General features: G+C 36.9%; 3 protein-coding genes across 6 annotated transcripts; all 3 read left to right on the top strand.

Moving 5' to 3' along the window:
* Window positions 1-376: 376 nt before the first annotated feature.
* On the top strand, window positions 377-2,880 carry paqr8 (progestin and adipoQ receptor family member VIII; the record flags this gene model as incomplete). The annotated part of the gene is made up of 1 exon (XM_082147696.1): window positions 377-2,880. The coding sequence occupies exon 1, from the start codon at window positions 1,810-1,812 to the stop codon at window positions 2,878-2,880; it is 1,071 nt and encodes a 356-aa protein (XP_082003822.1). The 5' UTR covers window positions 377-1,809.
* Window positions 2,881-3,977: 1,097 nt separating this feature from the next.
* Window positions 3,978-9,130, top strand: LOC309482813 (uncharacterized protein). Of its 2 annotated transcripts, XM_082148357.1 has the most exons (4): window positions 3,978-4,305; window positions 4,757-4,913; window positions 5,296-5,377; window positions 7,699-9,130. In XM_082148357.1, exons 2-4 carry the CDS (start codon window positions 4,783-4,785, stop codon window positions 8,098-8,100), a joined length of 615 nt encoding a protein of 204 aa, XP_082004483.1. In that variant the 5' UTR covers window positions 3,978-4,305; window positions 4,757-4,782; the 3' UTR covers window positions 8,101-9,130. The 2 variants fall into 2 exon arrangements, with proteins under 2 accessions (XP_082004483.1, XP_082004484.1); XM_082148358.1 differs by lacking the exon at window positions 3,978-4,305 and having other exon boundaries at window positions 4,395-4,913.
* Window positions 9,131-9,781: 651 nt separating this feature from the next.
* On the top strand, window positions 9,782-16,830 carry znf395b (zinc finger protein 395b). 3 transcript variants are annotated; one of them, XM_082147054.1, is made up of 10 exons: window positions 9,782-9,850; window positions 11,170-11,281; window positions 11,382-11,527; window positions 11,704-11,810; window positions 12,136-12,335; window positions 12,450-12,550; window positions 13,723-13,963; window positions 14,104-14,193; window positions 14,289-14,407; window positions 15,477-16,830. In XM_082147054.1, the coding sequence occupies exons 2-10, from the start codon at window positions 11,213-11,215 to the stop codon at window positions 15,586-15,588; spliced, it is 1,185 nt and encodes a 394-aa protein (XP_082003180.1). In that variant the 5' UTR covers window positions 9,782-9,850; window positions 11,170-11,212; the 3' UTR covers window positions 15,589-16,830. The 3 variants fall into 3 exon arrangements, with proteins under 3 accessions (XP_082003180.1, XP_082003179.1, XP_082003181.1); XM_082147053.1 differs by lacking the exon at window positions 9,782-9,850 and adding an exon at window positions 9,867-9,885 and having other exon boundaries at window positions 11,379-11,527; XM_082147055.1 differs by lacking the exon at window positions 9,782-9,850 and adding an exon at window positions 9,867-9,885.
* Window positions 16,831-16,862: the final 32 nt, after the last annotated feature.

Consider the following 16,862-nt stretch of genomic DNA (forward strand, 5'->3'; position numbering starts at 1 on the left):
CGCCCGGCCCAGTTGAGTGTTTCGCGCGAAAAGAGAACCGGTGCTGCGCATGCGTTCACAACTTAAGATGCAGCGTATCCGGAGGAGCTGTTGTGGCAAACAATGGTCGTTGAAGACGAAAAACATGAGTCCATGTTACATGCTGTTTGCTCCTTTATCTTGTGCACATTTTAAGTCACTGTTGCGTGTTGCCACTCAGACAGTCTGTATATCAAATTGTACTATTTATTCAACATCATATCAAAGCATTTTACTTCCCTGCCTATCGATGATACAGAGCCGAGGAAAAGAAAAGTCACAAAATGATGTTATACACAGTACAAAGTACATAGTGTAAAATACACATTCGTTTTATACACGAAAATCACTCAGGTTGTCTTTTATGCATGATGCATCATTGATGGCCGACCATCCACCATAGTTTTCAGGCTACTTTATATTTTCAATATAGGTCTACTCTACATGTCTTGTTGCTGCCGTCATAAATAGTAGTACAATAATGAATAGCTAATTTTAAAGTCAACATCTCCTGAGAAGCAAAACAGGAGTTGAAAGACAGAACGATATCTACAGTCACCACCATTCACTTTCACTGTATACTGAAGCATAGTTAACCTGATTTGACAGGATTTTTTCTAATTCATTTAATTTTGAGAAAATTAGTCTTCAGCCATCAAAATCTGAATTTTACAATCATACAAACAGATTTTACTGTGATAAAAAAAGAAGAAAAAATATATATATATTTTTCTTAATATTTTACGTTTTTCGAACACAGTGAACTGAGTCATTTTCTGAGTCAGAATCCCTTCAAACACTAGTGATTTTTCGCCCCGCCCAAATTTTCAAGGAGCCGACACAACCGGTCTCTCAGTTGAGACTTGGACATGGACAGCACAGTTGCCAAGGTAATAATAATGCATAGTCTGAGAACCGGATTTAATCTTTAGGTTGATATGAAACCCCTTATCTTTTAAAAAGTGAAAAGTGAAGTCTGGGTAGAGTGAAGAGCGACTTCGACCATTGCCGCACAGGTGAGAAGCTACTAATATATACGTATCTAAACGATAATATTTACTCTTTTTTATTTAACGCATAGTTGCTACAGAAAGTTTACGGCATTTTTCCGGCAATAAAAAAAAAAAAAAAAAATTGCAGAAGGTTGTATAAATGTCACATTCTTGCTCTTTCTTTACTTAATAAGGCACATTTAAAAGTAGCCTATTTTGTTATTCTTCATTATTTATAATGATAATTTACAAGTTTACAATTAAATATACAAAATTTGGCAAACTGTTCTCAAGCCTTGCCTACATTGAAATGTGCTGTAAGGTGTGGTTTCAGCAGTAGTCTAGATAGTATTGAGTTTTTTTTTTAAATACAGAATACTAATCACAGAATGCACATATAATTGATAACCTAAACTCCCTATCTAGACAACATTTTTAGGCATCATACATATGCAACCATTACTGAAACCATCTATAACCCCCAACAGTGCTGTATATGGATATAATGCAACATACTAGGTTTCAAGACACAGCTAGTGTTTTAAAATTGAGAAACGTTGGTTTGGAGGAATATACGGCAGGGCACAATGTGAGTATGCCTACTTGGCAAACACAATGATCAATTCAACCAGGCCAGATATTAACTTATCAAGTGTAAGAGGTTTAGTTCAGCAAGAACTGGCTCTTTGTCTGGCAGAGGTATGAATCATGGCATACTGATTCCTCAGTATAATTTATCCTCGTGCTGTTTTCTGCTTCTCGTTGCAGCTCATTTTTGTTATTGATCCAGAGTTTCACCATGCCAAGTGGAGTTTTGGGCCGTCTCAGTGCACTGACATTGAGTATGCAGCAGCTGGGTCAGTTACCACACTTGTCGAACTGGCTGCCCCGTCTACCTTTACCTCAAGCCACCGTACTCGCCTCTGATGTGCCAAGCCTGTTTCGCGAGCCCTACATCTTGTCTGGCTATCGCCCTGTGCGTCAGGAATGGCTGAGCTACTTCTGTAGCCTCTTTCAATGTCACAATGAGTCGCTCAATGTATGGACACACCTGCTGGCGATCCCTGCGCTTCTACTCCACTTTTCTTTATTCGCAGGGGCATGGGGGCTAACACTCAATGTGGCGTCTTTGCCTCTGTTTTTGTACGTGTTGTCGTCACTTACCTACCTCAGTTTCAGCGTAGCCGCCCACCTGCTTCAATCACACTCTGAGCTGGCCCATTACTCCCTCTTCTTCGTAGACTACGTTGGCGTTGCTGTTTACCAATATGGCTGTGCACTAGGCCACTATTTTTACTGTTCTGAGCCAGAATGGAGACACAGCGTAGTGGGAGCTATGTTTCTACCCGGTGCCGCGGTGCTGGCCTGGTTGTCCTGCGCCAGTTGCTGCTACGCCAAATTCCGTTACCGCCGTCCATACCCCCTCCACCGGAAGATCTGCCAGATAATTCCCACCAGCCTGGCTTACTTGCTCGACATAAGCCCTGTAGCTCACCGCCTGGTCACCAGATCTTGGGACGAGCCAGTGTTGGTGTTTCACGCCCTGCAAGTGGTGTTTTTTGTGTTATCGGCTCTGTTTTTCTCTTGCCCAGTTCCCGAGCGCTTCTTTCCAGGGAGATGTGACATTGTGGGCCACGGACATCAGATCTTCCACATCTTCCTGGCCATGTGTACTATGTGCCAGCTGGAAGCAATGTTTAGAGACTATCTGCTGCATCAGCAGTCTGGAGTAGGTGTGCATGGAGAACACTTAATTTTACTGGCCGGAGGATCCTTCTTCTTATTGGTGCTGTGCTGTGTTCTGACTGCAGTTCTAATGAGAGGAGCTGTGCAAAGACAGCTGAAGAAAAAAGACTGCAAAACATTTTGAGAAGATTTTACAAAACAAATTTTGAAATCCCACACTTTCAGAAGAAATGTTACAAAAGTATGTACACTGTAGGCACGAATATGTACCTCTAAAGTACATATGCACCCTTTATGGGGTAAATAAAGTACAGAGGTGTAACTTTTTAAAGGGTAGCACCCCAGTGACAGCTTTTGTACCGTTTTATCTGAAATGGCAGATATCAGCCTCAGGGAGGCATTTTACTTTTGTGACTATCAAATACTTTTACAAATCAAATCAAACATAAATACTAAATGGGGATTTCCCCACAAATGAATTCACTGCTGACTGAGGATAATCTACCACTTAGCCGACATTCCTCTAAAATCCAGTACTGTATGGCTTTTACACAACTGGCCTATTTACTTGAAAACTGTTTGGAGTCTGAGACAGGAGTTTTTCGAAGGCAAAAACATTCAAATTAAGGAGTAAAGCTAGACTTGGCCCAAATTAGAGTGTGTGTGTGAGAGAGTTGGAGGGGTGTAGGATAAGGAGAATAAAGAGGCTACTTTTATTTTGCACTTAGCATAGTCAGGCGACTGTGTTGTGGTGGAGGAATGGATCCACTCTTGTTTCCTCAAGAACATTGATACAGAAAATACATTCTATTCATATGATTGAAATGCCATGTACAGGCCAAAACAAAAATGTCCTGCCTAAATCATGGTGTAATGATGTTGTATTTTTTTGTTTTGTTTGGGCAGTACAAATAAAGTTTTTGAATGCATTTATTGTACTTTCGTGTATGATGTATAGTATTTATTTTGCATAGTAAATAATTTCTACCTCAGTGGGGCAGAAATTCAGTTTAACCCTGGTGCCTTAGATACTGCTTTGTACTTTTGATTGGTGCTTTGTATTTTAATAAATGTTTACATTAAAATCCAAGCATTCTAATAAACCTTTGGTGAGTTTTGATTTTAGTTAACAAAGCTGAATGACACATCTTATTTATAATTAAAACCTTTACCATGCTATTTCATTTAGTAATTATTTCAGTGTTTTTAGAGCAGCCACATAATTAAAATACAGTTTATTATACCTCCTTTGTCCATTGGGAGGCAGCAGTGTTCAATTTAAAAACTGGAAAATATTTAAAGTTTCTTGAAATGTTTTAATTATTTAAATGTAATTCAAAACAGAACAAACCATATATCTTTAAAAATCTGTAAAAGAATGATATGGCTTTATACATAAATCAACTACTAAGCTAATTTCATGAACAAGAAAAATGCAAGTTAAGTGACTTCTTTCAGGATATAGTGAGATATGGATTAGGAACTGGAGTGGCTGCTGGAATCCAGAATGAGGAAGTGTGACTGTCAAATCCCTGTTGGATCAGTGTGTTGCTGCCAGTAAAGACAGGATGATGACAGGTGATCTAGGATCGGGTAACTGAGGTCAAAGGTAAAGGGAGATTCTCTTATTCTTTTAGGCAGACTGATAGAAAAAGGCTGTTTTATAGGAAGTTTCTAAAACAGATCTCTCACAGATCCAAGCAATAAAATAATTTTCATTTATATTCAGTTTAAAGATATGTATTTTAATGTACATTTTAAATTGTCTTAGTATCACTTTTTACTGCTTTTTTGGTATTACTTTTCATGCATTTTTAAAATAGTAATACACTAAACATTGCCGTCTGTTTGTGTTAACATGAAAGAGAGGTGTGACTTGTACATGTACTCACCTGTGTAGTAGCTAATCATATTTGTGAGAACAGCAATAACAGCTTACATTATATTCGCTTTCATTACTTTTGCTCATTGGCCCATCAACAATCTCATTGCTTGTTTTGATTGAAAATATCAACTGTGGGAGATATTGATGTTAGTTTCCTTCTATTCTTACCTTTCAGTCATTACAGAAACTGGATGAAGAGTGATGGCTCCTGTTGAGGAGGGTCTGATTCCCTGGTTATCAGGTTGTTCTTCATCTCTTCAGATTAGTATAGTGTCAGCCTTCTTCATCATCATTTATGTCACACTCTACAGCCTTTGTACAAGCTGTTTCAGGTAAGTCTCTTACATTTTTGTCTTTCACTGTATATTTAAATGCATATTTAGGAATTTATTATTCATTTTCACACTGATTCAAAACACACCCAAGAGAAGGGAGTGATTGTAACATAAGCTGAATTGCTGTGAGTAAATGGGTGATCTCAGTGGAATGTGCAATGACAGGTTCAGACGCACAAGTCACCAAGAGCCCAGTTCACATGCACGGCATGAATATCGCTTGTGTTTGTGATATTATAATAAAAGTAGGGACCTGTTTGTCAACCGCATATGTAAACCATCAAGATGCAGTACTGATAATAGCCTATCATGTTTGCATGCAAAAACCGTGCACTGTGGATGACATTTGAAATAGTGACTTTTCTTTTTATGTCTCCAGTATGTTTGACACTGACAGTGCATCATCCAGCCATTTACACAGACAAGAGAAAAGAAATATTCCATTGGAATCTCCACAAAATGTAAGAGACTGACATAAGACACCACACATATTCAGAAAACAGTAGCCTACATAAGTTTGTATTACTGTTGGCTGTTGCTACACTCTAAAAAATGCTGGGTTGTTTCAACTCATGTTTGGGTCAAATGGACAACCCTTACGAAAAAGAAGCATATTTCAAGTTCATTTTACTTGTAATGTTCAAGTATATTTTTAAGTATACTTTATGTAGTAAGTATACTAATATCAATGTGTACTTGTAGTAAACTTGTAAGTGTACTATTTCAATACTGCTTGGGACTAAATTGGCCCACTTTTAGTATATAAAAGAATACGTTTAAGTGTACAATAAGTGTAAGAGTAGTAAACTTTAAGTACACAACTAGGTTTCTCATTTGTAATGCATCTGTACTAAAAGTAAACTTATAAGTATACTAATAGTTTACTATTTTAATACAAGTAGTACATTTTTTAGTTTATGAAAGACACACTGAAGTGTACTCAGAAAACTACTAGTTTAGTAGTTTATACTGCAAGTATACTTGTACATTTTCTTTAAGTGAACATAACATTATACTTATAGTTTACTATTTATATATTATTTTTGCATTGCAGTATACTACTATGTACAAATTTTGATATTTTTTATACTAGAAAAATACATTTAACTGTACTTTAATTTTAAAAACATTTTATTAGCTTCATGCATTCTTTTTTATCAACACTTGAATGTCGGTAAGTTTCATAAAGAAAGGCAACATTTTAAACAAAAAAGTTTGTCAAAGACTACGCCTTGATCTGATTCAGAACGATGATCAAAACACAGATGGAGTAGATCGAGTCCAACACCCCCAAAGCTTCACAGTCATTTTTTTCTTCATGGGTTCGACATTTCATTTGGTAACATTAAGCAGTTTTGATTTACACGCTGTTTAATGTTTGATGATCACGTTATTTTACATTTGCGTGAGCAATCTTCTACCACTTGTTTCAGCTTCTTCTTCTACTGTGTTTTGATCCGGAGATTCTGTACTAGAAGATTTGTCATAGTGCCCCCTTACCGTATATAACAGTGAAAACACACGGATAGCTGGAAAATTTAGTCAATGGGGGGAAAGAGTAAAGTAGAATTAGAGTAAATTCCTATACACTACCAGTGGACTAGCCTACACAAAAATTCAGATACGCAGAATTAGAAACATATCTTTTTTATATCAATATTCTTATCAATATTTTCAAAGAATGTAAGATTCATAAGACTGTATTTGAAAAACTATGTAAAAAAAGTATATTTAATAGGCTACTCGATCAAAAGAGTTAACACAACTACAAGCCAAGTATACTTTGAATACTTAATTATACTTTTAAGTATATCTCAATCAAAATATTGAGTACAAGTACCGGCCAAATATACTAGGACTTTTCTCTCAGTATAAGTCAAGTACACTTAAGTGTAATTTTAAGTATATTTCTGAGAAGTACATAAAGTATATTTCTGAGAAGTATATAAAATGTAGACTGAAAGTATACTTTCTTATTTTTAGTTTAAAAGAAGTATACTAATAGAACACTTGAATAAACTTCTTTTTCGTAAGGGAAACTCAAACCATTGGGTTTAAAATGTAATTTTAAAATATAAAGCAACGGTTGGGTTTGTCCATTTTTGACCCAAACCGTTTTTTAGAGCATTTTTTTAGAGTTTACAATGGAAAATTGTTCAAAACTGAAGTTCCATGTAAACATTATTTGCCAGGGTTGCTTAAAAATAAATGTGAAGAATTTAGATAAAAATATAAATATCTATATTACCTGGTTTTATTCAAGTCAAAATATTATTTAATATGACCAAATCAACCTGACTTAATTAGGTTACACCAACAAAAATCATTGTAAGAGATCATGCTGAAATGATTCCTTTTCCTTGTGCTAAAAAAACTGCACATATCTACTTTCCCAGTGTACTATATATGACAGTATAAACAAAGCTTTTATTGAGTGGTGCGGATCACTTTTGACAATTTGCTTTAAGAGGAAGAAACTTTTTCCTGCTTTGAGACCAATTGCAATAGACTGTTGAACCATATTCATCCTATTATGGTCAATTAAAATCACTTAGTGCTAAATTGCAGCGAATCAGCAAGAGAGGTTAAGTAATTTCCAAAGAGTTATTAGATTAATCTTGTAAGGGAAATGACATTGTAATGGTGAGCAGATAGAGAAAGCTACTAATGATTTATAAAAAAAACTTTTTTAATCATGAAGGACTGGCATGTGACATGGAATGGGGAAAAAAAGTAAATAATAATAAACAATTATTCTCACAAATTGATGTCCTCATTGCAGATTATACCTGAGTCCCAGGGTGCTGAATGTGTGCCAGCTGCCAAGGATCTATCTGATCATATATACTCGCTCCTGGAGGCTGAACTGAATGAGGAAAATCCTTACGAGTGCATTAGAGAGCCTCCATCTGACAAAGCTGAAGGGGAGAATGAGAGCCCTTCCACAGCAATGACAAAGCCTGATGATGATAATCACTCTGTTTCAGCCCTCAACAAACAGGCAGTGGAGCAGCGTCTCTCTTCACCTCACACCCATGATCTACATTTGACCAGCTCAGTTGTTTATGCTGCAGTGAACTGGAAAAACAAAAGCACAAAACCTCTGTTTAATTCAGATACTGTGGTTGATATGAGTGATATTACTAGGGAGGCTGTCCCTCCCATTCCAGAGAAACATTTTTAGTATGATGACGCAAAGGCAACATTTTAATTTACAATGCAGCATTTATATTTATGCTTTTTAAGTCTTTATACATCTTTATAATTTATTAGTCTTAAAAACAGACTTACCATACAAAAACATTTAGATTAATAAATAAATATTATATCTGTTTTAACATCACTGCAACTTCACATAAAACTGTTTAAAGGAAGCCAAACACGTCTGGGTTATTGTAGGTCAGCATGAGTCACATGATATAATGCCTCGAGCCAATACCCAGACTGGATTCAGAGACTGAAACCCAACATGCTTGTGCTGTCCAGACCTAAAATCCCCTTTGGAGGATGAAGTCCGTCGGCCACGGCCGCAGACAGAAGAAAGCTTATAATCCCCAGACATCATTTACACGGTGAACGTGTTCTTCCAAATGTCTGTTTGCAAATACACAATGCTGAATATTTAGGAAATAGACCGAAGGATGTAGGTGAAAGGTGACACATGTCAAGGGATTGCTTTTGAATCTGCAGGCAGACTTCTGTCTAAACTGTACATTTAATTTAAAATGACTTATCCTGGGATACATTTTTATCTATTTTAAAGATGGACATAAATAAGATAAATGTTGATGTTTGTTACATGTTGTTTTCATGGGACTGTGTGTGTGTGTGTGTGTGTGTGTGTGTGTGTGTGTGTGTGTGTGTGTGTGTGTGTGTGTGTGTGTGTGTGTGTGTGTGTGTGTGTGTGTGTGTATAATAGTGTGGAATACTTTTATCATATATATCATTAATATTGAAAATAAAAGATGTATAATTTTAACAAAAAAAAAGTGATTATTGTAATGTGGTAGAAAAACACGTTTTATGTTCCTACTTGTTTAAGAAACACATGATGGAACAGACCAATAGACTATTTTTTGTCAAAATAGACAATAATTGTTATTCTCACACTGTGACTCACACACATGTTGTGTTTTCATGTTTTATGGGGACATTTCAGATATAGGATATTTCACCTATACCCATCACAGAAAGCTTTCGGCATTGCGTATGATTTCAAAGCTGTTTTCCTCATGGGGACCAAAAAATGTTTTGTCATTTTTTTGTCCCCATTACATTTACCAGGACCATACTTTTTTGTGTGGTTTATGACACTCTCCATAGGCGTAATGGTTTTTATACTGTACAAACTTTATATTGTTTCCCCCTAAACCCACCCTCACCCTACCCATCACAGAAAACTTTTTGCCATTTTTCTTCTTTTTTAAACACCATTTAGTATAATTTTAAACTATTCGGTTTACGAGGACACAGGAAGTGCTCTTGTAAACCCTGTTTACCTTGTAATACCCGTCATTATTGTGTCCTCAAATCATATTTACAAGAACACACACACAATCTACTATGTATAAAATAAAGAAATTTTAAAAAGTGTGGAGCACTTTATTATAGGCTAGGCTAGGCCTATTCTATATTATTAAAAATAGCTTACATGAAATAAACCCCGCACAGTTAACAATGGTGTAATAATACTGCGAATAGTGACTGTCTATATAGAATAACACAATTGTGTGGCACCGTGTTAAGCTTTATAAACAATGTTGTGAGGTGTTGCACTTATAGCTGAGTAATATTAGGGCACGTAAACCGACGCAAGCGCGTCGTACAGCCCTCCCTCCCTCACTGACTGACTCACGGCAGGCAGGCAGGCAGAGGAGCGCGCGTGACGTCAGCAGCAGGCAGCGGCGGCATCTCTCCCTACGAAAACAATCTAGGTAACATCATTAAACACGCCGGTTTTTCATTGACGGTATGGCAGATACTCAGGTTATTTTTTGTTACTGCATGTTTACAGACTTTTCCTACTATAATCATGTAGCCAGTATTAATGTGAACTGTTCTGATTTCAATCCTACTGCGGTCGTTTCGAGAGCGTACGGTGTTTAAAATGAGCTGTTTTAGCGTGGCTATCTAATGCATGTCTTTTAAAAGATTTTAAGTATGCATTTTCGAGAGTAATTTGCACAAATGTGATTTATTGTATTGCAACTGTCTGTTGTTTTGCCTATTAGATTGTGTACATTAACGGGGGTTGAGCAGAAACTCGTGTACGCACACGTTGTTGGGCGAAGGTGTGTCCTTCGGGGGACCGAGTCAGCCAATCAGAGCACAGCTTCCGCCCCCAGTGGGAAGGTTGTTTTTTGCTGGACGTAAACGCCCATTACGAGCGTCCCAGCTAAAGTATGGATCTGGATTAAACAAATGGCACGGTGTAATTTAACTGTTCCAAATATTCAAACTAAATCTGCATTTCCTGGAGGAAATGACAGCAAATGAATATCGTTACATTTTAGGCAAGCATGTTGTCGGCTTTGTGTAAATTAAACGCTGTCAGCAAGCATCTTATTTACTGTCATCTGTGATCGAGACAAGAATCAACACATAAGTGCAAAGGCGGACATGAACTGGTAAATACGTTAAAAACAACAACAACCGCAGTTCAAATAGATGCAAGAAAGAAAAGCTGACAAATAAATAGATTAAAAAACGATAGTTTAGTTGACTCAGTTGACACAATGATGTAACTTACAGAAAGGAACTCTGGAAAATTGTGAGCGAATGGATTCAAAACATTGGAGTCACTCCGATGCGGGTTTTGGATCTCTCCATGATTTCACTCCCTAAATCCGGAGTTACAGTATCTGAGAGGCTCACAGTGAGGGGGTGTGTTGCCCTAAAAAAAAAGTAAAGGCACCGAGCAACATCCTACTGCATTGCTTGTCCATATGCAAAAATCTACCGCGTGTATTCGTGAAGGTATTTTTACATTAAAATGTTGCCTTTTTCATGCAAATCCCATATCTGATTATTTAGGTTCACATTGAATTTCGGGTATTAGCATTAGTATTTTGTTTTGTTTTTTAAAGAGATTGATATTTGTAAATTGATTAATTTATTATTTTTGCACGTTTTCATGGCCTCGTGGCGTTGTCGCAGAGAATGGGTGTTATTATTAGCCAGCTTGACCCTCAGATTAAAACATGCAATATTAAATGAACGGTGTTGTTATAACATGCTTTTCCCTGTTTTCCAGATTTTTTTTACTGAGAGACAAAGCCGACTGTTTAGCTGAGAGCATGGCAGCGGTGAGATCCAGAGCAGGACTGGACACAATACCAATGGGCACAGAAGGACAGGACGGATTGGTGTGTATCACAATAATTGATATATAGCCCCTGCAACATACAAATAGAAGGAGGAAAGTGTGGATAGTCTGTATATATTTGATTGTTTCCAATCCAGCAGAGCTACATGCAGTGTTGTGGGCAGGAAGGGGTGAGCATGCAGAAGAAGATGAATTCAGGACCCGGGATCGAGTGGTCTGCTGATGTCAGCGCACAGCAAACAAACCTATCATTCTCACACTCTTCCCGTGTGGATTTACCTTACAGGTTAACCTACAGATCTTTGTTTGTTGTATTGCGCACAAAATCTTATCACTCTAATCCTAACTCTCTTAGAGAAGACTTTATCTATGTGTAATGTTATTGTGTGCATCATGTTCTTCGTAGATTTATGTTGCAGTGTAATGTAGTGTGAACAGTTTTCTTACTCTCTGCCATATCAGAAGTCCTGAGTCGGTGGAGATGGATGAGATCATGGCTGCAATGGTGCTCACCAGTCTGTCCTGCAGTCCAGTGGTCCAAAGCCCCCCGCAGAGGGACCTCCTACCAGGTGAAATGGCTTCTTTTGGAAACCATATCTTACCAAACAAGGAACACTATTTCAGTGTATGCTTGTTTGACAAACCAACGCAGACTGTTTATTGGAAACAAAATCTCATCAGATTTGAAATAGAATTTAGTAGACTTTTTGTTTTTATTTTCGCTCTTTGAAATATGTTTGTTTGATTGTTTTCACCTTTAATATACACTTATATAAATGAACAATTATTGTATTGTATTTTTATTGTATAGCATAACACACAACCCCAAAATGAATGTAGCAATTCTATGGTTATTCCTGTGTTATTTACATGTTTCCTCTCTTTTTATCATAGGGGACATGGAGTGTTGCGGAGGTGAGCTGTCTGACAGCGGCAGTAGCGGTTACTGGAGCTGGGACCATGGCTGTGTAAGCCCAGCCCCTTCTCCATCGGTCACTGAGATGGACAGGAGCTCGGGCCAACTGACAGACGAAGGACTGCACATGGAGCTGGACCAAGCCGCATGTGAGGAGCCGGAGGCCAGGAGGTGCAAGGTGAGAATGAGAAGACTGTCAGGTTGCTGAACCTGAGGGGGAATAGACAGCGTTTTAAGCTGATGTTGTAAAAATACATGTGAGTCACTCTTTGTTTTTCTGTCTCACTCTCAGAGCTTGAGCAGGGGAGCATACAGGTGTCTGTGGCCTGGCTGCGGGAAAGTGCTGACATCACGGGTCGGAATGAAACGGCACATTCGCATTCTTCACCTGGGGTGAGTATGTCCGTGCATACCGAACTCTTGGAACAAATGAGATGGCATAGAACCGTTATGATGCATCTTTAACGCTAAAAAGCCTTCTGTATTATATCTTATATGCAACTACCATTCAATATGAGCCATGAAAGCCTAGTGTATCAAATATGGTACTCCACAAATAAAACATATATACAGACTTTTTGTTTAAAGGTTCAATAAACTATAACATTAAAAAAGATTTTTTGGTAATGCATATTACTAGGACACTGGCTTTTAGTACTTGTAAAGCACATATTAATGCCTTATTCTGCATGACCATATTCTACATCCCTTAATTCTGCCCACTACTTGAACCTAACAACTACTTTACTAACTATTAATAAGCAGCAATTAGGAGTTTATTGTGGCACAAGTCATAGTTAATAGTTAGTTAACTCTTTCCTCGCCATTTACGGAATTTTCCGGCTTTCCGTGTTTTCACTGTTATACACAAGGGGGTGTTATTACGCAACTTCTGAAACGGGACTGAATCTCCTGATCAAAACACAGGCAAAAAAGAAGCAGACACAAATTATATGTAAGCTTGTAAAATAATGCGATTATCAATATTAAACAGCATATAAATCAAAATGTTACTGAATGGAATGTTGACCCAGGCCGAGCTATAGCACTTTGCAAGGACTCAATCTACTCCATCGTAATCTTTGACAAAAATGTTCATTGGCAAAAGATTTTCTCTGCTTTTTGCTCAAAATGTTGCTTTTTTATGAAACTTACCCATATTCAAGTGTTGATAAAAAAGGAATTCATGAAGCTAGAATAAAAGTTGTGGTTTTGTTGTTGTTTAAAAGCAGAGGGTCTGTTATATACGGATATTCATACAACAAAATATTCTGGGGGCCATGAAACTTTTGTGAAAATGATTTTAAAAAATGGCAGTGGCTGGCAACTTTTTTCAAAAACGCTGACTTGGAAAGTGTTAATAGGGAGAATTAGACCCTAATCTAAAGTGTGACTGTTTTTTCTGACTATTATTTCATATGTCAGGGTTAATAATGTTAAGCAATGTGTTTTATTGGTTTGAAAATCCATGTATACTATGAAAGTTTAGATTATTTACTAGGTCTGCAAATATACAACAAATAAGGTTTCTTATTCTTCCCATTATATGATTTTCTCTCAAACAGTGGGGGTTCAGAGCAGTCCCATAGGGAGGAAGACTTCTATTACACAGAGGTCTCCTCTGAAGATGAGGAAACTGCACCTCCATCTCCTGCTCCTTCCTTCTCAAGCGGGGCCTGGACGTCCTGCAGCTCCACTCAAAGCCAATCCACCCCAGGACACCAAGATACTTCAGTCCAGTCAACCCCACTCAGCCAATCAGCTCCAAGCAGCGTGTGGCAGATCCACACTGAACATCTCTATCAGGTACAGATGACTGGCTGAAACTGATTGTTTGATGCTGTTTGGAAATTATGTATAGAAATCTTGTCTTAAATCTTTGTGATGTAAGTGTGTTTTGTTGCATGTGATTTAGTTTTTTTCATCACTGTGTTGTTTTACTGCAGGCCTGCGCGCCCATTCAGGTGACAGTCTCTCCAGGTTCTCCCACCTTTTGTACCTGGAGCCTGCCTGGTGGTGTCCAGCAGAAACCTCAGGTTGGTCTGCCTCTCCAAAAGCACTTAACATCATAAGTGATGCATTTTAATACAGTTTATGCCATCTGGCCTTTTATTACTATGTTGCTCTGTAGATTCCAACATCTCGCAGCCGGTCAGTGAGTGTTGGAGAGCAGTGGCTACAGCGGAACAGCACCCCCACCAGATCACAGACCATGAGTGCATCTCCTTCCAGAGGGCACTGTTCATTCAGGTGAACCGCTTAGTTAAATGCTGCCCTCTGTAGTCAAGAAAAAGGTCTCTAATCAAAACTAAAACTCTAGTAGCACAAATAGTGCATATATATATATATATATATATATATATATATATATATTGTACCGATCAAAAGTTGGAAATTGGAAACATTACTATTTTTAATGTTTCTGAAAGAAGTCTCTTATGCTTATCAAGCCTGCATTTATTTGATCAAAAATACAGAAAAAACAGTAATATTGTGAAATATTATTACAATTTAAAATAATGGTTTTCTATTTTAATATACTTATAATTTATGTGATGCAAAGCTGAATTTTCAGCATCGTTACTCCAGTCTTCGATGTCACATGATCCTTCAGAAATCATTCTAATATGCTGATGTATTATCAGTGTTGGAAACAGTTGATACTTTTTTCAGGATTCTTTGATGAATAAAAAAGAAAAAAAAGAACAGCATTTTATTTAAAATATACTTTTTTTTTTTTTAACAATATACACTACCGTTAAAAGGTTTGGGGTCAGTAATTTCTTTCTTTTTTTGAAAGAAATTAATACTTTTATTCAGCAAGGATGTGTTAAATTGATAAAAAGTGATTGTAAAGATGTATTGTTAGAAAAATATTTAGTTTTATTACTTTTTATTCATTAGTGAATCCTGAAAAAAGTTCAAAAATTCAGCTTTGCTTCACAGAAATAAATTATATTTTAAAGTATATTAAAATAGATATCCATTACTTGCAATTATATTTCACAATATAACTTTTTGATCAAATAAATGCAGGCATGATTAGCATAAGAGACTTCTTTCAAAAACATTAAAATAGCAATGTTTCCAAACTTTTGACCGGTTTTGTTTCCAAACTTTTGACCGGTACTGTATATATTAATATATTATATATATATGCCTTTGCAGCCTTTCAGATACATTGTAAAATGTTTAATGACTTAAAAATGTAATTTAATTTAACATTACACAACATAAAAAGTCATTATAAAATAAATAAATTTAAATCAAGTAGAAATAAGTGTTTACTATAATTTTTTTAATAAAATCTTTTCCTTAGGAAGGGCCGCGGTGAGGCCAAAAAGTGCCGGAAAGTGTACGGCGTGGAGCGCAGGGACCAATGGTGCACCGCCTGCCGCTGGAAGAAAGCCTGTCAGCGGTTCCCAGACTAAACTGAAAGACTTTAGGAGACAAGGAAGAATCTCCATTTTCTTTCTTTTCTCCAACTATTTCCTGCACTGTAGAGGATCCCTCTTTTCACTTTTCTACCTTTTTTTGTTTTCCTATTAGCGTTAAAAGTGTTTTGACTATGATTTCCCAAGAAGTGAACGCTGGTACTAGCTATCGAGACTGTGGAGTAGTAGGATCCCAAGCTCTTAAAGGTGAACTCTCCCTCTCACTAGACTTAAGGTGTAACCCTGTATTTGAACGAGGTGTTTTTCTACCCCAGTCCTGCACTTCATCCATACCTGAGATATTTAAGTGATTGTTGATTTTTGTATACTGTGGACAATGTATTGCTCTCAGCATTGTCATGATGTTTTTTCTATTGCCGTTTTGTTAGCCTGAAAGGTGTAATAGTGTAATGTCATGTATTGTCTTTTTTTTCTATGTATTTACTCAGAATTAAGTCACAACTTTTGAGTTTCGCAAGGTTTGACTATCGTTTGCCACAGCTCTTCCTAATCAATCTAAACTGCCAGATATAAAGCTAGAGTGAATGATATTGGCCACAATGGTGGTCACAGTATGTTGTCTGGAGATAAAAGTGCAGCTATAATCTTTTGATTGAATACCAAAGTGCTATTGCAAAGAGTTAAAGGGAGCTTGACTGAATACTGCCCGGACAATAGATCGGGCTTGTTTCCTTTTGTAAGTTTTTCGACATCCTTCCAAAAAGTGTTAAGGTCTTGTACAATGCCGGATCATCCCCTTGGAAACATCTAAAAAGATTCGAAAGCATAACATCACATTGAAAAAAGATATTATGTATAATTAAGAAGACACAAGATAAAATATGCAAATGTCACAAGCTTGTCATTTGTGCATGACAAATATCAAGAACAATTGTAAAATTATTTTATTGGCCTTTTGTGTGCATTTCATGTACAAGTGGCAAGGATTAAAAGAAAAAACTTCCATAAATGCTTGCAGAATGTGTTTGAAATGAAAATTATTCACAAAGCCAAAATGTCTACACAGACAAAACCATACAATTATTTGCAGAATACTGTAAAGTATGCTGAAAGACTACCTGCTAGTTATTTTTTTACATGTCCGGGGTGTCAGTTTTCAAAACCTATTCCGTGACATCCGATGAGTATTAATGTGAGGGAGAATCTGTCAAGTACTAAGATGATCTCATTTGTATATGTTCATGCACAAATAAATGCAGAAAGCTGGAACACATGCTACATTTATTCTCATCAGTTGGAAGCAAACAATT

This window comes from Leuciscus leuciscus (assembly GCF_965113295.1).
Source record: "Leuciscus leuciscus genome assembly, chromosome: 19".
Taxonomy (NCBI): Eukaryota; Metazoa; Chordata; class Actinopteri; order Cypriniformes; family Leuciscidae; genus Leuciscus; species Leuciscus leuciscus.